The 27132-nt window shown below is 39.7% G+C and overlaps 1 protein-coding gene across 1 annotated transcript; it reads left to right on the plus strand.

Moving 5' to 3' along the window:
- The first annotated feature begins 3426 nt into the window (after nt 1-3426).
- On the plus strand, nt 3427-26707 carry RAB38 (RAB38, member RAS oncogene family). The gene is made up of 4 exons (XM_072855144.1): nt 3427-3455; nt 5474-5736; nt 13626-13906; nt 26555-26707. Exons 2-4 carry the CDS (start codon nt 5532-5534, stop codon nt 26705-26707), a joined length of 639 nt encoding a protein of 212 aa, XP_072711245.1. The 5' UTR covers nt 3427-3455; nt 5474-5531.
- The last annotated feature ends 425 nt before the right edge of the window (nt 26708-27132 follow it).

Below are 27132 nucleotides of genomic sequence, written 5' to 3' on the forward strand. Positions count from 1 at the left end.
AGCACCATTAGAGATTGATAGTCTCCAAGAATCAGACTTAAATCTACTTGAATCAGACAGCAGTTCCACTGATGTGATTCAGCCCTGTTCTTAAAGAAGATTTTCTCTGTGGAGGACAGGGTAGACTAGTGTCTAAGCTCTTGCTGTGAGGGTTGCATATGGACCCTCCTAGGAGGGCACAATACAGATTACTGACCATCAGAAACTTTCTAGCTTTAGACATACCTATCTGTAGCACTGTAACTGTTCGATCCTCATCACACAAGTAATTCACAGTACCTGAAGAGGGTTAAAACTGCTGCACTGTCAGTTTGGTCCAGGCTTTTGTTGGTAGCTCGGTAGTAGCAAACCTGCAATGAGTGTGGTGGCTCAGTCTACAACCTCAGTGAGTGCTCTTACACTTCGTTTATTGAGTCTGAGACACGACAATGTTCGTTTCGAGCCGGCACATTTCAGACTAATTCTGTGCTGTATGATGCTTTCACTGCCATCTGGCCTCAGGGACAAGCCATTTTACTTTTCCCAGAGTATTACTGACCCCCTGTTATTAGATTTTACCCATGGCAGGCATTCTGGTCCTTCCCCTTATTGCTTTTCAAGTTGCACTGTGTTCATGTATTCCCAGGTGACTGTTCAAATGCACTTGGTGTAAAATGCACTGCAACCCATCTAAGATTTCACTGCAGGCCCCAGAGGGCAGACCTTAACTTGGATTTTATTAGGCTGTGCAGATCTATACAAAAAGAAAAAAAAAATCAGCCTTGAGAAAAGGCAATTACATCAAATTATTATTATTTTTTGAGTCTGATGGAATAGATACATGTGTTTGCACAGGTAACTAAAACCATCTGAGATGTCCTGAGGCATCTGTACAGGGCTGGTGGATGTGGAAGGTATATTGAAATGTGCAATAAGTAGCGAAGCTGGATCCTTTTATCACGCTAAGAGTTTGTAATTGTGAGAGAGCCACAAACTCTCACTCTTTAAATGCAATGATTTATGCACCTATAGGCTATCAAAATTTGGAATCTCTTTCCCTGTGTTCTCACTGTTTCTCTGCCCTGAATCCTATCTTGCTTTGAGGTCTGATCTTGTGGGATCTCTAACCCTAGAAACAGATCCATTGCTCTAAGGGGCAAAATTGTAACCTCAACCAGTAACTCATACCTGTCTAAGACTTTTTAAACAGGGCCATAATTGTGCTAGAGGGAAAGGTTTTAGCTGGTTTCGAGAGGTGTAGTTCCCAAGATAAAACAGACACTGCCACAGACTATTCCTGCCATCCAGACCTTGTTTTGTAGGACAGCTGGAGCATAATTCCCAAGAGGTAGCACTTGGGCATGCCCATTTAGTATGTTTGATGAGTCAATAGTAATTTTTAACTGAATGTCTTAATCACAAGAACCATGGGAATGGAAGAAGGGGAAATCCAAACTAATTAAGTCTTTCTAGTCTAAAAATAAAATCAGGGGGAATGTACCATTTTGTTAAAACAATCTATTTCTCTGTAAGAGATTATTCTCGCCATGATTGATCATTCCCATAATGAAGTCAGTGAATACACTATGACTGAAATGAGGAAGACAATATATTAATAAAAGATGAACAGTCTCCTGTGCAGCTAACAATTTAGTATTTAGTCCATACCCCAGGATTAATTGGGATATGGAAGTCTGGCAAAAAACTGTGTAGAATTTCAATGCTTTGTATTTTTTTTTAAAGCAGAACATAAAATAATCTTCTGTCATATTAATTTGTGTGTGTGTGTGTGTATGGTACATACATATACACACACACACACATATGTATTTACCATTTCTCTGGATTATGGTGTCATTTATATTATATGATATTCAGTAAAATCAATGGGATGGCATAGGCCAATCCCTTCAAGACTTTCAAAGATGCCAGGTATAGCTGTGGTGTAAAACCCCTAGATAATTAGATGGCAATCCTCTAACTACATGCATTTCTAATAATTTGAATGTGTTTCCTTGGACAAAAACTATTACCTCGTGGTACCTCATGGTATCTCAGACAACATTGTCATTTTTAAAAGGTATGTTGGTAACAACCATGGTGCTCACTCAGGATTGACACCCTTTTCTGTGGCATATGCCATGCAAAGAGAAGGAGTGATAAGATCCAAGATGCATTTATGCTGTCCTTGATTCCTGTCAAAGTAATTGCATCTTCAATTTTATCACTTCTCTCAGAGAAAAAGATCTCTACTAATGACAGAGAAATAGTGAGAAATTCCTGAGTTATCCCTGTAAAATGAGTTTCACTTTTATGCTGAGGCCAACACACTCTGTAATGCCTTAATTTGATGGAACTTTCTTAATGTTATTATTTACAACAGATACAAACGTGTACAGTTTGTATCAGTTCTTGCCGATTAAAATAGAGTGTTAATATGCTCTATTAATATTGGTATAGGTATTAAAATAGAGATAGTAGAGCATCAGATGACACTATTGTGGCAAATAGCATAGTGGATAGGCAGGGAATACAAAAATAAAGCAGCATAGATATACATACTGTCACATAAGATTTTAATTATTATTTATATTGATTTAACAAAGTTTTAAATGTATGTCTTTACCAGATAAAACACAGACAACCAAAATATAAACAGTGAAATATTAACTAAATTGATGGCATGTTTACACATTCTTATTGCCTGGACATTGTCGACGGACTTGAAGCAACAGAATAAGGGCTGAGAGACACCATCTGGTTCTCCCAGCTTAACAAGTTACTCCGTGTGAGCCGAGCCTTGCTAACTACCTACCTGTGGGTGGGAAATGCAAGCTAATATGGTTTATATTAACAGCCCTTAACTGTGGTCTCAGCTAAGACAGATTGCATTGCATCAGCTCCAGGCTAAGTGCACTTCCCTGGACACCTCTGCCTGCAGCAGATCATTCAGTCCCAGTAACCTGGTTGTGTGCCTGAAGGGATCAGCTGGCATTGTCAAACAAGTCTTGCAGTGATCACTGAAGACATGGCCAGTCTAAATTATCTGCCTTCCCCCATGACAGTGCTTACTGTTCCTGCAGCAGAGCTGCAAATGAGCAGTACATCCACACCCGGTCCCTTCAGATGACAATGAAACCAAACCAGTACAGACACAGTTCGGGACGTGGGAACAGTCCTCCAAAAAGGTGGAGCAAGGCAGGGCTGAGGGCCTTATCCCACCTCAAGAGCATTCAGCAGATGGTGTCTATAAAAGCCAATTCACCATGAAGTTTGGAGATCTGTATACAGCTTTCCCTCAACAAGATGCTTCAGTTCATGCTTCACTTTAGCTCAGCAAATCATCCCTCTAAATGCAACGAAGCCTCCTACATGCTCACCTCATATCTGAACACCTCGCTGATCACCTCACTTGTAGCCCTACCACCATCCCAGGGTGACCTTGATTAAGCCTATGAGGAGCATATTGTACCAGGGTATTGCTGGGGCCAAGAATTTAGCCAGGTTCAAAGAAGAACTGGAAACAAACAAATAACATGATTATCCAGAGCTATTGTAGCTAATGCTAACAAAAACTTTGGGAGAGAAGTAAAGCCTTATGCTTCTGAGTGTAGGCCAATCTCTAACTACACTTACTAATAGCCTAAGACCTCCAGTTACCTAATATCTGCTCACAGGGATCTTCCATGCATTGTTCTCTGAGCATTGGCCATCATCAAAGAAGGATAAAAGATCAGATGTAATTTCAACCTCAGCCAAAACACCAGTTTCATAATTTCTTAAATTGCTAAGCCCTCTCAGCCTGTTCTTTTTTTAATCTCTAAAATGGGAAATCTTCAACTTTACAGGAGAATTGTGAGTGCTTAGAAGTGCTTGGGTACTGGATCCTTTCTGAAAACAGCAGTGCTGTGAAGGTAAGATTCACAGGCTGCACGCTACCAGTAGCAACAATAATAAGCTTGAATCATGCAAAGATAGTAACTGATTGGAGTGAACTGGTTTGCTTCTCAAATTGTAGTCTTTTATGATGTCCATAGCTAACAAGGCTAAGCCCTTTAAAATTTTCTCTCCAAACAGAAGGATACAAATGCCAGTTTGTTTTTGGAAAGAGAATTTATCTTATTGAAAAAAAGCCTCTTATTAAAAAGAAAAAGTTTCAAGGAAAATAAGACATTTTTCTCCTCAAATTATTCATTTCCACTTTGTGTGTGTGTGTATATACAAAGTTTAAAGTTTGAGTTTAAAGACTGATTATAAAAGGTTGCATAACATAAGTGTTCGGAATTCTTTGTGTACTAAAATCCAGCTTTTTGGATAAATGACAAATTTCTAATGCCATTTCAGTGCACATTTGGATAAGAACTCCATCAAATAATATTTAAATAAGTGTAAAATGTGTTTTCATTTTATCAAGATCATCAATAAATCTAAAAATCATTCATGGATGAGTTTCACACAATATTAAAATTCTGGGGGTTTGCCATCAAAACTGTTAAAAGAATCAGACACCTCTAGGCAATGGATAGGGGTCTCCAGCGAAGCTGCCAAGTTGAAACTGTCACCGTGTTCTTCGTTTAAAATATAGGGTGAATCATGTCAGTGGAATGATTTACTCAAATGTGTTTGATTGTTTGCAAGTTCGATATCACTTATTTTGGAAAACAGAGGACCATTGAGACACGGGCATTCATATGCTCTAATGCTGTTATGCTTTCATAACTTCTGATTATCGGAGTCATGGGATAAATCTGGATTTTTTGCATTTTGGAGTCCGGTTGTACAAAAAGACAAAGCATGAGCTGTGTGCTGCATTCAGCAGATGTGAGCACGCTTATAGGTACAGACAGACAATCACAAGTATGTTTATGAAACTTAAAAATATGTATTTGTTATAATTAAATTCACACAGCCCTCCTAGCATGGACACATGTAAAGATGCTTTATATTGCTCTAACTGCCACTTCTAGTGATATAACTGCATTCACACTGACTTACATTGATTAAAACCAAATCGCATCCAAAGTTAAAGTCACACAGGTTTAATTTTTGCATTTTAATGGAGGTGTGAAACCTCTGAAAGGAGATTTCTGCTTTTTTGCAGTGACTGGCATTTTAAAGATGTCTGGAAACAAGCACAGGGTGATAAACTGTCACCAAGAAGACAGTGATTAAAAAAAGTGTGTAAAACTAGCGCACAACAGTAACACTGTCCTTCCAGCGAGGAGCGAAACAGGGAACAGGACTGTTGCATGAATTTTCCTGCAAAGTCTTTAGTAGCCAGACTAATCCCAGGCACACCTCGTGCTGACCTTTACACACGTACGCCCAAAACTTTCTGGGAGACTTTCTTCCCCCAGTCCCTTGCTTACTTTATCTCCCAGCAGGGCTGCCTGCTGGAGCTGGTGATCCTGCTTCCGTACAAAGGGAAAGAGCCTCCACCTACCTTTTCTCCTTCCCTCCCCGGTTCCTCACTCTCTCCCCCTCGGGCTGGCAGGATTCCTCGGGCAGAGCATGCAATCAGTTTGCAGGGAGCAGCCGCAGCCACAGGAACGATGCAGAAGCACAATCAGAAGGAGCACCTCTACAAGCTGCTGGTGATCGGGGACCTGGGAGTGGGCAAAACCAGCATCATCAAACGTTATGTCCACCAGAACTTCTCCCCCCACTACCGGGCCACCATCGGGGTGGACTTTGCCTTGAAGGTGCTGAGCTGGGATGCTGAGACTGTGGTACGGCTGCAGCTCTGGGATATTGCCGGTGAGTACAGAGGAGAACCCTTTGCCCCATAACCTGTCCAGAGACAATACAAAATATAGACCCAAATTAATTTCTACTAATCTTTAAGTTGGAAACTACCAGTGCCTATGCGGTGAGGGAGAGGAGGTTGAAGAGAGAAAACTTAAAGGGCAGAGTGACATTTTGGAGTTCCCCTAAAGCCAGCAGACTCTCAAACAAGGGGCGTCAGAATGAAACCTGCCCTGCCTGATTTTCCTCCCAAGCCCTTAGACGTGTGTGGGGACACGGGCACCTCTCTCCAAATGCTCCAGTTCTTCGCCCGCAGCTGCTGCTGTTTGGCTTCCCTCGTTAGACTAACAGATCTCTGTGATGGGAGGGAGAGTAACAAGAATTTCCTGTTGCATCTATTTAATTTGGTGGAAGAGATGAGGGATTCAATAAGATGGTTAAAATTATTTTTATAGTTTAAAAGATAAGGAAAAAGTATCACCTAGTTACTTTATCAAAATACCTTCCTTCTTCCTTTCCTTTCTCGCTCTTCTACCTTCCTTCCTTCAGCCCAATGAAATGTAAAAAACTTCTAACATGCTTTGAAAAGAGAAGTGTTTCTATTTGGCAATAATCCCGGTTGTTAAAAATGTATTTACTCATGTTTACTTGTCCTTATTCCAACATCAAGAAAAAAAAGATAATTTACTCTGTGTGGGGAGAAAAAGAATAAGGAAGTCCAGCTATGCATGCTTGCTTACATAATTAAAAACCACAGAATTTGTCATTGTTGCTGTCAGTGCTTCGGATTTTTTATATTTGCCTTCCAATTAAAACCACAACTTTTTATTTTTGCCACCCCCATTACTAGGAATTAATCATTTTTATTCAGTCCACAAAATAAAAGTTTATCTTGATGACATATTTCGCATGCTATAAGTAATCATTTTTCATTTAATGTACGCAGGAATCCAAGTACAGCTATAACACAATAGCTTACAGCAAAAAGGAGGGCGTTTTAAAAACTCAATTAAATTAAGAAGTTACATTTGTTAAGTAGGGAATAGAGGTGAAAATTATATCAGCTGTTAGGCAACTGTGCCAGTCTGTGGCCTGAGCTGTGGGTTCAGTGATCTAGTCTGGAATGGTACCGAGTAAAACTAGTGAAATGAGGAAATTCTTGACATTCTTATCGGCGGAGGGAGTGCCTTTCTTCTACACTTAGCTGCCTCATGTCTGAGCTCTGAATTTGGCACCAAGGTACTAAAACTTATGCAACAACACTGCTTTATCCAAAACATGCATAAACTCAGCTTTTTTACCCATCAGTATAGTCTTGTGTTTTTTATGATATTAAATACATCTATGCTCATTTTTCTTTATTAAAAGTTGGAATAATGGGGAAAGCATTGCTTTTATTGCTCACCAGTGACTGATTATAACCATAAATACATACACATCCAGCAAAACTTTGCTGCAAGAGAAAAGGCCTTTAATAGTAAATTCTGAATGCATCAGGAACTTAAAGAATGTATTTGCCTGCCTTGTTTCAGAGATTTATTACACTACTAATCATGTGCTGGCGGATCATATGATGTAGCTTTCAGTCAGGCTGCAGAAGCAATTACACCAAGTTGTAGTACTGAATGACTAGCATGCTTTCTGAGTTATCACACATGACAGACAGAATTACAGCATAGTACTAAATTTCATATGAATTGTTCAATTCAAAGCATCTCTGTGAAGGTCAAGACAGTGGCCGGTAATAAAAAGAGTTGCTGTCTCATGTTAATGGCTTCTGTGTAAGGAGCTTTAGCTGTTGATGGCTACACGTAGAAAATAAGTTCTGTAAGCAACACACTGAATTCAGATCAGCGTGGGGCTGGCATAGAAGTTATCACAAATAAGGCATCTGGCTGGTGAGAAAAAAAGTTGTTTAAAAATGAAAGCAAAGTAAAACTGATTGGAAATATGGAGGGAATGGAAGTGTTTTATCCTGGCTGAGGCTGGTCATATATCACCACTTGCAAAACAGAAATATGCGAGGATAAGAGGGAGGAAAAGAAAATCTCTGGTCTCAGAACATCCTCTCTCTTTTGGCAGAATCTCTGTTATTAGGTCATGTTTATCTTTGGGGGTAAAGCAATAAATTTTCAGCCTCTAACCAGGCTGAAGGATAATGGCTTAGCATTTAGGACATCTTGAATTGAAGCAAATGTTGCAAATGTATCAATATATAAATATGTGTGTGTGTGTGTGTGTATCTCTCTATCTATATATAATTTTAGCTCTTACATCCTCTCCTCCCCCTCCATTATACAGCCAGTGAACTTACTACTAAGCATAATGTGTACTCCTCCTTGCACTTCACTGTGTGGATCAGTGGGTAGTAAATTATTTAACAATCTAGAAATAATTTTCTCAAAACTGTTTTGCGTAAAACTAGTGTCAAGCTTATCTACACTATTAGTAGGATTTACATACATGGTAACTTCATGGGAGGAGTGACATATTCCAGCTATGGTAGGACCAAGCAATTTACCCTTGCAGACATAAGAAGAAAAACCAAATTTGATTAATCTGGTGCCTAATTTCATAGATAAATGTAGTTCATGTTTCTGTAACATATTTTTCTGTATTCTTTAATTTGGTAAACAAAACTATAATAAGAGCTAATAGCTAAATGCTGAATCTGCCTTTATTTAGATGAGAGATAAACACTGAACAATAAGGATAACTAAGCATTAGAAAAAAGTATTCAAGGATAAGGTAGGTTCTGCATCACATATTATTACTTTAAGACTTGGGTTTTTTTAACAGATAATATATTCCTGAAGCTATATGGGTGTTAAACAGGAATAATTGGACAAAACTTCATGGTTTATGATGTTATGATATCTGTAACAACACACTGGCATTAAAATCTATGAATTTATGTCTGATCCAGTGAAATGCCTAAAGTTTCAAGTGCAAGTGTCTGAATTTTCACTATTTTGTGTGGGAGGAGATATACATGGTAAAATTCTCCTTGTCTTTAATTTCTTCCCCACAGTTCCATTTTATTTCATTGAATGTCCCAAATTCTCACATTTGGTGTTCCTGTCCCTCTTAAAGTGGGCCATCACCTTTACTGCTGTGTGATACGTCTTTAAATCTTGCTCCTTAGTCAATTTTTTTTTTTGTTTCCTTATATTTTCTGCTGCCTCTGTTTGAGTGTCCTTTAAATTCATTAACAGGTTGTTAGAAGGAAAGCTTTAAAAGAAACTCTTAATCAGATTTTGAACAAGGCTGCTGTGGTGGGGGTGGCCCTGCAGATGCAGGCTGGGACTGCTTTTGAAGAAACCAGCTATTGTGGACAGCAGGTCTGGGTGTATTTGCTCTTTACTTCTCTGCAAGGCTGCTTTCAGTGCTACTGTCCATGTTTCGTGTCCATACAGCCCTGTCATTTCTCTGAAGACCAGTTTTAGCTGCAGATTTACTGCAGGGAGCAGCTCTGTTGAGTGCAGCAGAGGGCAGAGAGCAGCACATCAGAGCCTTCCCCCCTCCCCTGCTACTTTTTCACAGCCGTGTCAGCATCACCATTATCCCTCCTGCTGCGTATGTGTGGGCTGGATTATTCATTGCTACCAAAAATATGTTGGTTTGCTTTTACAAGGCTGGATCTCATCTCATAAACAGCTGGTCCAATGCATTGAAGACATCCACAAACCACCAGTGGTGAAAGAACAGTTTCATTTCCTTTCCCTGCAACTTTCGCCTTCGGAAACAGCAGTCTTTGCACAGATATAGGCAAATGTCTCTGAAGTTATAAAGTTTTTTAAGACTATTATGCTCCAGAAGGAGTAAACAGACTGTTCACTAATGCCAGGCACAGCATATCTTCAGTGGTTTAGGATTTTAGTGGCTGCTAAGCATGGCAGTACGTATGCATAAATAAGATAGTCATGGTGATTTCTAAGCTAACTTACCTTGAAATTACTGTTCTGCAAACACAAATAAGCCCCTCGCTGTGATGGTTTTATTTCAGTATAGATTTGTGGTGGGATCCGTGGGCCTGATCCTGCTGCAGCCTGCTTTTCCATATTCTGGGGTGGTGAACACCATCTCAAGGCTGGGTTAAGTTTCAGTCCATAAAGACAATGACTTGAATTCAAGGATGAAAATTCTGAAAGTTATTTTGACGTGAAAGGTAAAAAATGTTTAAATCTTCTCCAAGATTTCCAGCTTCTCAATGTTGGCTAAAGGCCCTCTGTAAAGCACAGTGGTTCCCAGAAGCATTGGCCTCTTAGGATGAAAGATGGTGGCAAGAAGTAAAACACATTGTAAAGCTGGGCATTAAGCAGTTTAAATCAATTTTTATCTTGCACTGAATTTCAGATACTGTGGGTGAGATGGGGGAAATTATTGGAGTTTTAGCACTTTAGTTTTTATAAATTTATCAGAGATGATAGTGGTTAATGGAAAATGTAGATTTCTGTACAAGTCATGCTGGCAAATTTATGTGGGGTGCATTTTTATAAACTATGAATATTCAGCTGTTGATTGCTTTAAGCCCTTGAAATTATACCTTTCCCTAATGCAGAGGTGCCACTGAGATGAGGATAAATGTGCAAGCAGGTGCCATTCAGGCAGGGAGTCCTTCCCTTTAATGGAAATCTTGTTGCTTTGGCGCCTTGTTCTCACTGGGTTCACTTCAAAGTGGGGAAGGATTCATCTGGTTTAACAATTAGACGTCTTGTACTGAACCATTTGAGTATAAGCTACTCACCCTGGGCTCACCAGGAGGTTGAGTGTAGAGATAAATATCTCCATCATGAAGCTTATGTCACCACTCTTACGTGTCTATCCTTGCTGAGGAGATGCCCTCTAGGTATCTCTCTAGGTATCTCTTCTCAGCCTCTGACTACAAAGGAACCCTAATCTTAGAAACACCCAGTTAATTTTTTGGAACCTAAATTAGGGCTGATGAATTACAATGTAAAGCACTGTTTCAGTGGGCAAAGGGCATCAGACTCGTGGGGTTTGATGCCAGATGCCAGTGACCTTGCAAGGGATGCGGTAAAGTACAATGGGCCAGATCAAACAAACATTTCACAAGTTTCTGACCCTTCCAATGAAAAGCAAAACCCATCTTGCCCAGTCCCTCTTGCAATAAAGCAGATTCTAATGTTCAAGGCTCCCTGCGAGATACCACTGAATACCTAATGGTTGATCTGTTTTCTAGCCTAATTACTGCCTAAGCCATTGTGTTCCTGAAAACCTAAGGCCAGATTCTGACACCTTGAATACATCAAACAGTGGCTATTTTCATGAGTAATTCTGCTAAATGAAAAAGTTTTAGGAACCTCATCTATTAAGATGTGTATTTGTTCACGTAAGGGAGAATCTTTGGAAAAAAGAGTCCTCCTGGATCCTTAGACACAATATTTAACTCTCCAAGCACAATGCAAACGCTAGAGATCACTTTTTTCACAATGTAAATTAAATAAAAGTAAAGCCATTATGCAAATGACATAAAACTAAAAGTCTGTGCTTTACAAACCACCTCTTATTCATTCACAGTTGCATAATGTCTTTATGCCTAGTATGTTCATATATTAATTGCAACTGATGGGGAAAAAGACCACTTCAAAAAGGGTTTAGGCACTTTATTCAGCCAGCAGCTCCATTCTTTCTCTTTCTTTGAAGTGATTGATAATGGAAATTGGTGAGCTCTGTCCTCCTGCATAAAGCTGCTTTTACAATCGTGGTGGCTTTTCTGTGCAGTGAAAAACCTAGGTATCTGCAAAAGCAGCTGGAAGCAGGAGGAGGAATCAGTATCATACCATTTGCCAGAACTTTGTGGGCCACTACTAGCCAAAAGATCACATCATAAGAGCCTTTTATTCTTCTAATAAGTTTGATTGTTTGTGTTGAATGATTTTATGCTGCAAATCAATAATTTAGTTCATGTTCTATGACAACATGTCCCACCTATCTTAGAGATCTGTGTCCCAATAAATATGTGTAACACCCAAGTTTAGCTGTTCTTACATCATCTACATCTCATCTACAGTGCAAGCATCTCAAGAACTTTGCATGAGAAGTATAAGGTATCACTGAAATGCAATATGCATCAAAACCTAATTGTATATGTTGCTGCTTGGCTCACTGCTAAGTTTCTAATCAGACCTTGACTTTTGTTTGAAGGCACCTTCTTGCAGATGAAAAAAAATTACTCAACAAGGAGATTATTGAACAGCACATGATTTAGCCATTCATCTGATTAGCCCACTGATAGGAATCATGAGACATTTTAATAAAGCATAGCCATAAGAAATTTTCAATATGACCTCCTATTTCCCAGAAATGATATATTTCTATCTTGCTTTATCAATGGGATGCAGTGTTTGTTTAAGGTAAAAAAAATCTAGCATGAATTTGGAGAAGACAGACATCCACTTTTGGTTTCTCTATCATGTGAATGGCTTTCTCCTTGCTGCAACAACTAGTGCATAAAACCAAAGATAAACATCACAAACAGATGAAGTTGACCCCATAAGTGCATTCAGTGCTATTTCCATTAAATGGAACTGCATGGTCTCGAAGTCCAGTAATCAGCACTCTTCAGTTCTCAACCCAGACTTATATTTGACAGCACAATTTCCATTAGACGAAACCTCCACAGGTAACCTTCCTAGGGTCAGAGGCAGACTGCCAATCTTCTTGTCTTCCTAACCTACTCAAAATTACACACATTAAGAAAATGAGGCTAGAAACAGGTTTCCATTGAATGTTGTCTATTTTCATAGCACCTTTTCTCAGCTATGGAAGGATATGGTTAAATACAAGAGTTGTCTTGCTTAAAGACTGCTGTTCTTGTGAGATGTTTCAGGAATTTATAATTCTTCTTTTTCAGATCACAGCTCAGCAGTAGACATCAATGGAAATTCTATTTTTTCACTTCAAGAAAAATTCTGTGTAATTTATTTCCAATCTAGGAAACATTTTTTCAAAGTTCCCATGAAAACAGCATATATATTAACAAGCCCACAGCTGATCAACATGCCACATCCTGACATCAAGTGTATTAATTTTTACACTGTTAATCATATAAAATGATAGATATTTACAAATGGCCATGTTTGAATATAATAATATACTGTTAGCTCACAAAGATACTTTGAATACACAGAAAACACTTTGAATTCAGCTAAGAAAACATAAAGCTTCTAAACAGATCTAGTGTGAAATGTCTCCTCCCAGATCTTTTCACTGGAGCAATACAGCTCTTCATATTGCTGCTGCTGTGCTATTTCTTAGAACACTTTCAATGTTTGTAAGTCTTTAAATTCACCTTTCTCACCTCTGTGTTTTAGTTTGCCAGTAAAAGTAAGTTCATAATGACTCTAATGCCTGGTATGGCTCCAGAGCTTAATTATGTTACTGTTGATTGTTATCACTTGCATGAGAATAGGCAGGATCTTCTTCATGCATGAGCAGATCAGTTGTGTTAGGTGTTTTCCACAAAATACCATAGTATCAAGGAGCTTCCAGTCTGGTACCTAGATTTTTTGTGACTCCTGTTTAAAGTCCTATAACATACACCAAGACCCTTGGTACTGTCCACAGACCTAGAAATCTGGCATCTTAATAAGACTGTACACTGAAGTTCTTGCTTGTCAAAAAGTTATTAAATTTCCTTGACTGTTTGCTTTAAAACTCCTTTTTCATGCTATAATCTCTTGCATTTTCATTCAAAAGAGTCTAGCATGGTACTTATCATTATTTAGACACAGAGCAGCTTTCCAGAGACTTACAAAATGAAGTCCTACCTTCAGTAATGTTCCTTTAGAAAACCTGCATATGAAATATTGACCTACATTGGAAGCAGTGATTTTTACAAGGTGGTGGTTTTTTTCCCCTTACTTTCTTCATCACAGGTCAGGAAAGATTTGGAAACATGACCAGGGTATATTACAGAGAGGCCATGGGGGCATTTATTGTCTTTGATGTTACAAGACCTGCAACGTTTGAAGCAGTGACAAAATGGAAAGAGGATTTGGACTCTAAGTTGGTTCTTCCAAATGGCAAACCTGTGCCGACAGTCCTCTTAGCAAACAAATGCGACCAGGGAATAGATGTTCTTATGAACAACGGCATCAAGATGGATCAGTTCTGCAAAGAGAATGGGTTCGTGGGCTGGTTTGAAACATCAGCCAAGGTAATGTTTCCCTTTCTTTTTAAATGTTTCTCCAAGTATAGAGAAATTGGTTCCTAAAATAGTTCACTTGGTTGAAATGTGTACCTTGCAGAGCTCCTCTCTTGGTGGAATTAATTAAAGGTGAATTTGTAAATTAATATGTTTCCATTTCTTTTACGCCTTTTATTGCAAAGTAAATTATATGCAATGTTCTGAAATGCAGCTGCTCTAATACGATAGGCCAGCAGTAAAGTCTGTAACTGGTCAAAAACTTACTGCATAATAGCCTGGGGAGGAAGATTACCTTTGGCAAGGCACAAAAGCTACCTCTTTTAAATGATATGAAGATATTTTTCATAATTCTTAACAGTGAATATTATCTCTACATATTTTATAACCACTTTGCCTGAGAAATGCTGATTTGAGACAATAGCTTTACTGTGTTGTTAGATTCCAGGAAAAAAGTCAGTCTATCGTAGCACTTGTATGATGCTTACTGTTACAAGCTCTCATTTTCAAAAGCCTTTTCAAAAAGGTCACATATCTGGGGAGGAAGGAAAGATCAGTGGTCAAAGTGCTGAATGAGCTGCTCTGAGGTTCAATTCCTTGCCTTTGTACAGATTGCCTTGGTGCCTATAAGAAAATGGAGATAAAAATCAGAAAGGGCACTGGGACTTTCAGAGTATAATGGCCCAAGGTACAGTGGAGTTGTATATCAAATTGAGAGTTCTCAGATAATCTCAGTGCATGCAAGATTTGGAGAGCTGGCATGTGAAATATTGATTGAATCACAACAGCTCAATGCTTACTGTGTTTATTGTATTCTCCAATTATGAAAGCTGGTGTCATCATTAACAGCTCTGGGGAACGTTTGGATGTTTTAAAGTAAACTCTGCTTTGACCTAGATTGTTAGTAGACCGAAAGCCAAAATGCTACATTCAATTGTTTGATTTCTTTTAACCACTTCATGAAAGTTACTTAAGAACCTTTGGAGTGTATACTTGTATTTTACTTTTCTGGTCTTGACTCCTTCTTTAAGCATTAATATTTAAAAGAAGTCTCACTTGTAATCAGCAGAAGTAACAGCAGGTGACTAGCAGTGTGTCCTAGTCTGCCTCATTGCATGAGCTCTGGGCTGAGAAGTCTTTGTGGTCAGTGTCTTTGCTTTCCTCTCCAATGGGTCTCAAAACTAGTCACTGTTTCTTCAAAATGCCATTTTTAGGGAGACATTTTGGTCTAGGTCATTGTGTAAATTATCTCGCTCTGCGAACAGGGTACTTCTCATTCCTGCATGTGCAGGACCTGGTTTGAATTCAGGTCTGTGGTTCTCTGCTGATTTGTGCTGTATGAGGCCACCAGAATCTAGTGTTCCTCTCTAGGCTAACTAAACTTTTATTATGGACAGTGTCTAGTTCTGATTAAGAAAGAGGCCAAGATCTCTTACATCAGCTTCTTCGTGATAATTATGGCAGAAAACTAATTATTCCAGGAAAAAAAGAAAACCTAGAGAGCAAAGCATTTGGAATAGCAGCTACAAGAAGAAGATGTAGAGAACTGAGGGGATTAGTATAGGATAAATGATTAGTAGTTGTATAAGAACTACATATTCTGCCCCTTTTCAATATTCTATTAGGTGTCTAACTGTCTTTCAGGCCACAGATAACACGAAATATCTGGTTGTGAGTATTTGGGATCTAGTACACCAGTGATGTGTAACACTGTATATGGCTGTTTTCTTCAGAATTACTTTTTATTTATTTCTGACATGTGTGTGAGTCTACATTTCCTGGGGACAAGAACCAATTCACTGAAAACTATGATGTGAGGGCAAAACCATCACAAAAATAATGTGGAGAGAAATGAATAAAAGATTGTTTTAAAATGCCTGCATCTAAAAGACTTTCAAAGAGAACGAGAGGGAACAGGTTGGACTATTGTTTTAAGGATATGGGGCCATTTCATTGTTCTAGGTTTGGATCAGCAAAGTCATGCAGCTGGTCACTGCTCTTTGGCCTATGAGAAAGGAATCTGTACCATGAATTCCATACATCAGTCTCCAGCAAGCACCTGTCCATCTCTTAAAAAGAACAACCACATTTATTGTACCAAGGGCCATTGCAGGTCATGGCAGAGAATGAATGTCCAAACAATTTCAAAGGCTGCAGAGGGATTTTACCATGATGACGGAGCCAGTCTTGGGCAGAACTATGGAAGTGTAAAAGACAATTAAAGTTTTAAAAAGTCACAACAGAGGAAAATTCAGTCCAAGTTTTTCTAAGCAACATAGAATTAGGAGTTCTTTTCAACAAAGGAAATATCTAGATTTATCTTACTTTATTTAACTCAGAAACCCAAGCAGTCCTCAGGTTATCAGTGCAATCATGTAAGAACAGAAATAAATCCAGCTATGACAAGTCAAAAGTCATTATGAAGGGAGCAGTGAGAGTTGAGGACACATGACTGTGCTATCAGACTGTTCTCTGCTGCTATAGACTAAAGGCTAGGATCTGCTATTCTGCAATCCCCAGACCTGATTTGCACCCAGAGTTGGAGGCTCCTGACTTTAAAATGATGCAAAGAAGAATAGTTCCACTAAAGATGGTAGAATCATAACATTTAGGCTAAGTTAGATCAGAATAATTTCCCCACTTGGTCTAAGTTCTGAACTAAAAGATACGCATTTTTTCTAAACAAAAGTTGTCATTACTACTATTTTAAAATATTGGATGTAACATGTATCTGGTATTCTTTCAGCCTAGGTCATATTAAATAATTGAACTTGGATCTGGGGAAAAAAACCCCAGCTATGGGGAAAAAAAGCTATGGTTGCTATAGAGAATAGAAACTCTTTTCTGAAGCAGAATAACACTGACAGAGAAGTCATCATATTGCAGCTAGCATTTTTAGCAGTTCAAATAAGTAATAACTCTTTTTTGTGGTATCCTGGAATAATTAGATCTCCAGAGGTTTTCTGTAGACGTGCTTGGAAATGTTATAGCCTTCAGAGCAAACAGAATATGATTTATGCATTTCGGAAAAACAGAGGTGATTATTTATAAAAATACATCTTTTAGTTCTGGTTGCCTTGCAGAAAGTATCATGCTATATATGTACCTACCATATTTCAAGCTGTCAATGGTTTGAAATTTTTGTCTGTTGCACTGGCAAATTACACCAAAAAACATCACTGTATTATTCCCTGGTGCTGTTTCTCTTAAGTTAACAACTTCAGTATAAAACAATTGAGCCATCTAATGCATTCTCATGTATTAGTTTTGATTCTTACATTAACCTAAAGGAAATATTCAGCCTGTTCCAATCTTCTGCTGCCTACAGAGATAGAAGAACTTGTTCTGATAGTTTGCCATGTAAGAAGGGCCCTGTGGGGCAACAGCACAATGCAGTATAGTCGTAAGTTACACATATTGCTACATATCCAGTGGAAAGACTGGCCTCTTTTACATATGGTTATTTGGTTTGTTCATATTGATTGCAGTCTAAAAGGCATATCCCCAGATAGTCACGAAATAAGCCTTAATAGTAAATTCTTTAATAAATTTCATTACTACAACTGTTGTGAAAGATGCATTTTTTTAACGGAAGGAAATTTCTCCTTCCTGTCACACATTTAATTATCCAGCATGTGGCCAGAGTAGCTGAGAGCTCCACTCACATTTCCAAGCCTTTAAACTGTTCCTCCACCATTCCTAGTTCAAAGAGGTGAGCTTTTGACTTGGATTAGAAAAGCAGCAATTTCAAGCTTATTATCACTTCATAATGAAAACGGAATTTGTGCATCAAAACAGACAAATCAGGCAAAACTAAATGTGCTTGAAAATACCTACTTCAGAAATAACTTGAAATACCTTACAACTGACCATAGCTGTGCTGTGATTATTCCGGAGTTCCTCTTTTCCCTGCTGTAATTCCGCTGTCAGCAATACAGAATTAGGTGAAAGACATTCACTTTTTGTCCAAATTGCCCAGAAAGGCTGGTAGCCATGCTTTTCAGATCCTTACCAAACGAGGCTAAGCACGCAGTTCCTTGTCTGATGAGCATCGTGGCCTAGAGACTGAATGAGCACTGAGTCTCTGGGCTATATGGACACATCCGATTTGGACCAAGAAAAAGTTATAGAATCTTTCCTCCTCTAGGAAAGGTGGATAATAACATGTCCCTTCTCCAGCTTTTGTCTGAAAGGCAGTCCACAGTGTGTCATAGTGCCCAAATGCTGGACTAGGAATCAGGAGTCCTCTTTTCCACTGATCTACCGGGTGACCTTCAGAAAGTCACTCTCTCCTCTGATCCAGCCTCTTCTTCCATAAAGCAAGGACAACAATTCTGCTCGTCTTACCAGTGAGCTCTGTGCACGAACCAAGCTCTACTATCCCTTGTTTAAATCACAAATTCTTCAATTCTTCTGACTGGACAATTATTATGAAAGTTGAAAAAAACAAGCTATACTGTAGACTGCAGAGGAACAGGATATGTGTTTTTGAGTTCCATAAAGACAAACGAGGTTTGGACATGTATTTGAATTAGACTGACACACTACAGCTAATCTGCTCATCTGGTAACTGAAACCAGAGCAATCCATTTGAGATTGCCGGATCCAGTTAGGGATGTGTAGCTCCCTACATTGCCTTTTTAATTCACTCAAAAAAAGTCTAACCAATCTCACCACACAGAGCTTTAGAAAATATTTCAGCTTCTGCCATAAACCAAGAAATGAAGCTGACACCTAAGGCAGAAGCTTTCAGTTCAGATAGATATACAGTCACTCTGTGCAGAATCCTCTGCAGAGTTGGTTTCCTGTGGCTAAAAGAAGAGGAGTTGCTTCTGATCATCCTACAAGTATTAGAGCTGTCCTATAGCTCTCTGGATCACTTTTATGAAACATGTTATTTAGCGCTGGCCAAAAGCTGTTAATTCACAGAATCACAGAATTGAGGGTGGAAGGGACCTCTGGAGGTCATTTAGTCCAACAATTTTGTTGCCGAATATCCAATCAGCTCTAAGAATTCAATTACAGAAATTATCTTGTTCTCAGGGTTGCAGTCACAGCAGTTCACATCCATGAATTTCATGTTCATGCATCCAGATGGCTTTTAACTTGTATGCTTGTGTTTTCCTAGAAACACAACCACAGCAGTACAGCACATCTTAATAAGGCTCTGCTGCCAGCAGTTTCCAAGGGACCTCTGCTAAGGGAGCATGTCGAGCCATTCCCTCAGATTCCTTGCTCCAGGGGAGTGCAGGTTAAAACATTTTGAAAGTCATATCCCTGCTCCTGGATTTTAGTGCAATATAGAAATAAAATGTGGAAACTATGTGATTCTCACTAGGTTCCCATCTAATACCTGAATATTTCAGAATTTGTAAATGTTTACTTAAGGGAAGTTGATTTCCTTTAACTCCAGTAACAGAGTCTAAGGTCATGTCTCCAAGCAGTGCTGGCTTAGACCTTCCCAAGTGCCCATGTTAGGTAGCTATGCCTGCATACACATTGTTCTTTACCCTGACTTTCAAGGTAAGACTCAAAAGCATCAGATTCAGTCAGAGAAAGAAACTACCCAAATGTAGAAAGGGAGCAGTTTTATACCGGTAAACAACCAGACAGACAAATCTAAGATATCTGCATGGCAAAGAAAAAAAGTTTCATTTGGAAGTGAGACAGGCCCATAAAACTAGCAAAGACCTTTTTTCTTCTGTAAAAAGCTAAGAGGCAGTCTAATCTGAGGGGATTTATTTCATATATTAAAATGGAATGCTCTAAATGTTAATGTTCTGCATCTACATTACAGCTGACAGGTAAGGGGGAAGGCAATCCAGAATGCAAAGCAGCTTGCTGAGCTTATGTACTGCTTTGAGACACATTCAATAAAGTATTTATTTTCTCTCCAGTTGATTGTTGCATTACAACACTATGATATTATTTCCCATAGCAATAGGTTCAAAGGTTTTAAATCATGCAACTCTACTTACCTGCCTCGAGTTGCTATCCTTTCCCTGAAACTGCCCTTTGAAAACATACATTTGAAGGAGATGGATCTACAAAGAAAACTAATTTCGTTTGTGTCCTCCAGTGTTCCTTTCTGGTTTTCAGAGATTGCTCAGAGTTATTTTCTTTGCCTTGCTTTGTTTGGTAATAAAATAGAGAGTAGCATGTGCTGATTTTCACTTTTGCATTCCTTCTTGATGAGGTCAAGAGAAAGACCAACTCAAGTAGTCAGACATCATCACAGGAGCTGGGTTCAGGTCCTTGCTCTGGCAGACATTGGCAGGCTGATGCAGGATAAATCACTTAGGGCTGGATTCACAACTTAGTTCTTGCATCACTGACTGTGACAGTGTCTTTCAGGTGCTGGGGCTTACTGAGGCACGAAAGTCACAGAAATGGGTTAGGCATCTCAGGGGACAGGGCAAGGGGATATGACCAGGAAAGGATTTCATAAAAGCTAGCATGCTAAGTCAGAATGTCAGTGTGAGAAGTAAAGGAAAAGCAGGAAGAGAGGACTAATAGCAACAAAGGCAACATAATATGAGTAAGATCCTTTTTGGTCTTGCAGTAAAAACTCTCCCACAAGCCTTGGGAAAGAAAGGTGTTGTGTTCCTCCCTTATCATGAGAAGACTTCAGACTATGCCATCTCCCACTTTCCAACTAGCCACCGTGTGCTGGAACAGGTTTCATGCAGTTTCCTCTGTTTGGGCCTCTGCTTTTTCTCCATTTGATAAATGGCCATAGCAGCACTTCCCTATCACAGAGAGGTGCTGTGAAGATAAGCACATCAAAGATGCAGTGCTGAGTAATAGCAGCCTTAAATGTAGTATAGGTAAACAGACCTTCCCCAGTGTTTGGAGAACTGTGAAGATAAAAGTGCCCTCAGAGCAGGCTGGAAAACAAGCTACAGCACTACAGGTGCATCTTGTACCATATCAAGAGCTAGATAACCCCTGAACATCTTGATGTTCAGAAGTGGCTCCAGCAAGGAGGCAGAGTAGGGCCCTCAGTATGACCTAAAGAATTTGCTCTGAACATGAAAGAAAGTTAGTAAAAACAAAAAAATAAGAGAATAGAGAGAAGAGAAGAGAAGAGAAGAGAAGAGAAGAGAAGAGAAGAGAAGAGAAGAGAAGAGAAGAGAAGAGAAGAGAAGAGAAGAGAAGAGAAGAGAAGAGAAGAGAAAAGAGAAGAGAAAGAAGAAGAGACGAGGCAAGGCAGGGCAAGGCAGGAAAGAAAAGGAAAGGAAGGGAAGGGAAGGGAAGGGAAGGGAAGGGAAGGGAAGGGAAGGGAAGGGAAGGGAAGGGAAGGGAAGGGAAGGGAAGGGAAGGGAAGGGAAGGGAAGGGAAGGGAAGGGAAGGGAAGGGAAGGGAAGGGAAGGGAAGGGAAGGGAAGGGAAGGGAAGGGAAGGGGAAAGAAAAAAGTCTGAACTGCAGCAATCGTCACAATTCCTGTGGTGTTTTGTGTTGAACAAAAGCCATAAGGGAGATCACAGTTAAGGCATTTCAACATAGAGACCCACTGAAAGACATTATTTCACTCTATTGTCTCACCTATATTTTCTTTCTTTTTTGAAACATAATTAATTTTATTTTTAGGCATAATTGGGGCTGTTTCCATGTTTCAGTACAATTAGTAGGGTGTCTGTGATTCTCTGTCCAATCTTATGCTCTGATTGTTGGTTTCTTTGTATTTGTTGGGTGGATTTTTACCTGCTCCCTTTTCTCTGCCCTTCCCTAGATTGCCTTTCAACACCTTCTGCTCTCTAAAATTACCAGGTCTCTGGGTGTCTGTGTTTGGATAGCAGATCACCTTCTACTGTCTGCAGCTGCTTCGCTGCCTAGCAGAATATTGATTTTTTTTTTTTTTTTTGCAAAACACACTGTAGGAGGAGAGGTGCAGAAATCAATATTTCATTAGACAGACCAGAATACAGCCATGTCTGATCCACAGACCTGGGACACGGAGTAGACACTGTAGGATTAGTGTTGTAACAAAAGGCAATAGTAGCATCAGAAAGGAAGTGGTCAAGGCACAGAGCTGGACAGCAGGAGTTGCTTTGTTGGCATGAGCACAGGCTCCTTGCAGCGAGTGACTTACTTAACACGTCTCTTCTCATCCGTGCCACGTACCAGTTGTCATCTGAACCATGGGAGAAGGCTGGAGCTAGACACAAGTTCAAAAACAGCTGTGCTGTCTGCCGGGGTCACCCTGCCTCTCTTGCTCCCTTTGTATCCCAGCAGAAATTTTCATCTGCACAGCTTAGGCAGCTCATATAAATGTTCAGGATAAGAAAATGCTTCTCTGATCTAACTCGCATTATGGACAGGACTTTTTATTCCTTTCCTCTCATACAGAAAAAAAGGCAGAATTTTAATGGCATAGGTGCAAATGCTTTGAATAGTGAATCCTTGCAAACCAGCACATTTTGCTTGAAGAAGTAAGAGCTCAGTCACAAACTTCAGCAGGGGCATCTGAATGGATGGTGCCCTGGTAGAGAGGAAGGTGGGCATGGACTGAAAGTAGAAGCCTTTTCACAGAATTACACAATCACAGAATCATATAGGTTGGAAAAGACCTTTAAGATCATCGAGTCCAACCGTAAACCTAACACTGCCAAGACCACCACTACACCATGTCCCTAAGCACCTCATCCAAACATCTTTTAAATACCTCCAGGGATGGCAACTCAACCACTTCCCTAGGCAGCCTGTTCCAATGCTTGACAACCCTTTCAGTGAAGTAAAATTTCCTAATATTCAATCTAAACCTCCCTGGCACAACTTGAGGCCATTTCCTCTCGTCCTATCACTTGTTACCTGGGAGAAGAGACCGACCCCCACCTCGCTACAACCTCCTTTCAGGTAGTTGTAGAGAGCGATAAGGTCTCCCCTCAGCCTCCTTTTCTCCAGGCTAAACAACCCCAGTTCCCTCAGCCGCTCCTCATCAGACTTGTGCTCCAGACCCTTCACCAGCTTCGTTGCCCTTCTCTGGACACGCTCCAGGACCTCAAGGTCTCTCTTGTAGTGAGGGGCCCAAAACTGAACACAGGATTCGAGGTGCGGCCTCACCAGTGCTGAGTACAAGGGCACAATCACTTCCCTAGTCCTGCTGGCCACACTATTTTTGATACAAGCCAGGATGGTATTGGCCTTCTTGGCCACCTGGGCACACTGCTGGCTCATATTCAGGCAGCTGTCGACCAACACCCCCAGGTCCTTTTCCACAGGGCAGCTTTCCAGCCACTCTTCCCCAAGCCTGTAGCGTTGCATGGGGTTGCTGTGGCCCAAGTGCAGGACCTTGCACTTAGCCTGTTAAACCTCATACAATTGGCCCCAGCCCATCGATCCAGCCTGTCCAGGTCCTTCTGCAGAGCCTTCCCACCCTCAAGCAGATCAACACTCCCGCACAACTTGGTGTCATTTGCAAACTTACTGAGGGTGCACTCGATCCCTTTGTCCAGATCATTGATAAAGATATTAAACAGAAGTGGCCCCAACGCAGAGCCCTGGGGAACACCGCTTGTGACCGGCCGCCAACTGGAGTAAACTCCATTCACCACCACTCTTTGGGCCCAGACATCCAGCCAGTTCTTTACCCAGCAAAGAATACACCCATCCAAGCCATGAGCAGCCAGTTTCTCCAGGAGAATGCTGTGGGAAACCGTGTCAAAGGCTTTACTGAAGTCTAGATAGACAACATCCACAGCCTTTCCCTCATCCACTAAGCGGGTTACCTTGTCGTAGAAGGAGATCAGGTTGGTCAAGCAGGACCTGCCTTTCCTGAACCCATGCTGGCTGGGCTTGATCCCTTGGTTATCCTCTACATGCCGTGTGATGGCACTCAGGATGATCTGCTCCATCAGCTTCCCCAGTACCGAGGTCAGGCTGCCAGGCCTGTAGTTCCCCAGGTCCTCCTTCTGGCCCTTCTTGTAGATGGGTGTCACATTTGCTAACCTCCAGTCAACTGGGACCTCCCCAGTTAGCCAGGACTGCTGGTAAATGATGGAAAGCGGCTTGGTGAGCACATCTGCCAGTTCCTTCAGTACTCTCGGGTGGATCGCATCAGGTGTTTCACAGTCAATGTGAAATCTCATCACATTTTCAAGTGGAATGGCCAGACCCAGGGATGATCTCTATCTGTATCTAATCCCACTTTACAGATATTCAGTAGATCCGGACAGACACTTACCAGGAAAACAGCAAACTCAACCCAAAATGCAATTAATAATGTAATAAGGAATATGGGTCAAATTTGATAAATCATTTAATTAAGAAGGAGAAAGAGCAAGGCAGAAAAAGAGAAGCTTTTGATTTTCATATTGCCAAAACTAAATATTTTGACTTTTAATGTCAAAACAATACTTGCATGTTCAAATTGGCTTTGTTCCCCCAAAAAGCTATAAAAGTTTAAAATTAGGTTTAATAATCCAATTTCACTTTGGTTTGAGTTCTGGTTGAAGTAAAACAGCATTGTTTTTCCCTTCTGAATTTTTAGGCTCAGGTCTGGCACATGGACTTCTATCCATCACCAGTGAGGATGAGGGATGTGCACCTATACCCGTTTTATGCTTTTGTGGGCTTGGGTTCCTTCTCCCTTTCCCACTCTTACAAAATGCTGATCTTAAGCCTCTGACAAAGAGAGTTTCTGTTAATACATCTGAACATTAATCAGTTTGGGCACAATCTCAGATAGTAAGACATTATTGAAAAAATGCATGCTGCCATCCCAAGAGAGAAGCAGAACATGGGTAAATGAAATGCTTGTCAGTCCATTAATAAAGGCAAAAGATTTTTACATGTGCGTTTTTCTGCATTTAACAATCGTGTTTTGTCTTCAGCTTTCTAAGCAGTACTGAGAGATATTTTTTATTGTCTATTTTTTCTCATAAAATTTCACAGTGTTCTGAAAAAGACTTTTGGTGCATGCTTGAGGAATTTGCTTGTCTGGTCTGAGAAAGCCATGTGATGCAGTAACATTTTAACATCTCAGTACAGAGCTGATTCCCAGCTCTGTATTACTTTCTAGGGCTTAGTATGTAAATAACTTTTTTACAACCAACTGATATTCTTTACAGGTCAATTTTCAGATATTTAAGTTTACTTGTGTAGTTGAAGAAACCTGTGAAATCTTGGCACTAATTAACATCTTCAATTAGGTCCCCAGATTTCAGCTCTTTACTGTGGTGCAAAGGGATGGTCAACGAAGTCTGTGGGGCTTTGCTGTTGATTTCAAGGGGATTAGAAATCAGCCTCACCGAATCCATTACTTTAGCTTTTGATCTTCATGTAATTGTACCATCTCTACTGAAACACACACATGTACTTTGGTTTCTTTCTTTTATAGGTCAGCTTCATACTTAAGCATCTCATCTGAATTTTTTTGAACATAAGCATGCAAGAAAAATGTTTCACATGTTAAATTTTACAGGTTGTTTTATTAATGATGCTGAATTGATGCTGAGAATTTGCTGAAGGTAGACTTCATGGCATTGTGTGCATGGGTGTTTATGATCTCAGTACAACAGGCTCCAGATTCAGCTTGGAAACCTGGGTCAGTCTTAGATTGCAAATAAAACCACAATCTTTTTGGGGCAAGAGGAGTATGTGCATATACATAAATATATACATATATATTTGTATGCATTTCTATATGTGTGTATGTGGGTGTGTAATACGATTTCGCAGAAGAATGAAGCTGCAGTGAGGTTTCTAATCTCCTGTCATATAAAATAAGTAATCAATACCAATAGTTAGAGTAGAAGAGTGTCATTTATGCCAGAAAGCCTGACTTTTCATTCCAAGCATATCAGTGGCTGTCATTAAAAAAAATCCTTACTCAGTATTACTGCTTATTTTATATGCTGGGCTGAGCTGTGTCTCACTGATCAGGCTGTTTCAGCTTTGCTTATTCTACAAACAGAGTGAGGGTTGCTGAAAGTTAAAAATGCTGTCGAAATAAGGCACATGTAGAAAAAGACATGCTTTGCCTTTTGTTCTAAACTCCTAGAGTGAGGATTTCTGTCTTACAAATGAAACCAAGGGTGATTTAGCTCTTCTGAAGCAGTACATTAGAGATAACTCAGCCTCAGCAAAAATTAAGTGAGGACTCTGAATGATACAGAACTTTTTTTACTGTTTTGTGAATAACTTGAGATTGTATCATTTATTCAATGAATCTGGTTCATCACAGGTTTCTTTGTGAGCATTGTATACAGAAATCTTCCTGAAACTGTGGAAAAGGCTTTAAAAAATAAATGCTATTGATGGCTGTAGTTGCTGATAGGTAATGAATAATTTGAAAATCAGAGTAACCATTATTCAAGCAGTAAAATATGGATTTTGGAGCATTACTTCAGGCATCTGTCTTTAACATCCCTCTGGCATTTGTTTGTTTAGTCTATTGAAGCAGTCAAATCACCAAGAGTTTGGGGTAATTTAAAGTGAGCTCTGTGTATAATTTAAAGGAGATATTAATCATAATATACAAAAAACCTAACTTAAAAACTACAGTAAGGATGATCTAATACAGTCAATTTTTAAAAGCTGTTTATTAAGGAAAGTAAACTTTTGATGTTGCCTAGAGAAAAATTTAATTATGCACAGGAAATATGCAGCATGGTGTAATTAATATTGACTAATCAACCTCTCTTTCTCTTTCACTTGCAGGAAAATATAAACATCAATGAAGCTTCCAGATGCTTGGTGAAACACATAATTGCTAATGAGAGTGATCCAGTTCAGTCTATTGAACCAGATATTATAAAACCACACTTGAATTCCTCCAAGATTGTCAGTTGTTCAGCTTGCTTTAAATCCTAAGAGACTTCCAGACTATTACAAGAGCTGCACAACTATGATTCACAATGTATACTTTATCCAACGTACCCAGTCTGCCCAGATTGTCCATAAGCAGATTGCCATTTTCTCAAAAATATACTTAACTTTTCCATAATTTTGACAGCTAAACTTTATTATGAGCTGTTCATTGATAGCAACTATTCAAAACTGTCTTTGGCTACTGGTCAAATAAGACTCATGGTGATGGCTGTGTTTTCCCAGTTGGGTAGCACCAACAGTGATATCAAAACCTATTTGCAATGTGGTTTCTGAAAGCTCATATTTGTGATGTGACTGCAGTAATACTCTGCTTGTTCATTGGTGCTCCAGCCCATCTTCTCAATACCCTGACCAGGCAACCATCACCATTATACATTTTTGTCACCCCTCACACTTGAACAATCTTG

Source organism: Ciconia boyciana, chromosome 1 (assembly GCF_034638445.1).
Source record: "Ciconia boyciana chromosome 1, ASM3463844v1, whole genome shotgun sequence".
Lineage (NCBI taxonomy): Eukaryota > Metazoa > Chordata > Aves > Ciconiiformes > Ciconiidae > Ciconia > Ciconia boyciana.

What these genes read in the sequence shown, in the direction of transcription:
- RAB38 (XM_072855144.1), top strand. Translation starts at nt 5,532, where the DNA reads ATGCAGAAGCACAATCAGAAGGAGCACCTCTACAAGCTGCTGGTGATC. An exon ending in GCAGCTCTGGGATATTGCCG is followed by an intron (nt 5,737 to 13,625) that starts GTGAGTACAGAG and finishes TCTTCATCACAG; the next exon opens with GTCAGGAAAGATTTGGAAAC. An exon ending in GGTTTGAAACATCAGCCAAG is followed by an intron (nt 13,907 to 26,554) that starts GTAATGTTTCCC and finishes TTTCACTTGCAG; the next exon opens with GAAAATATAAACATCAATGA.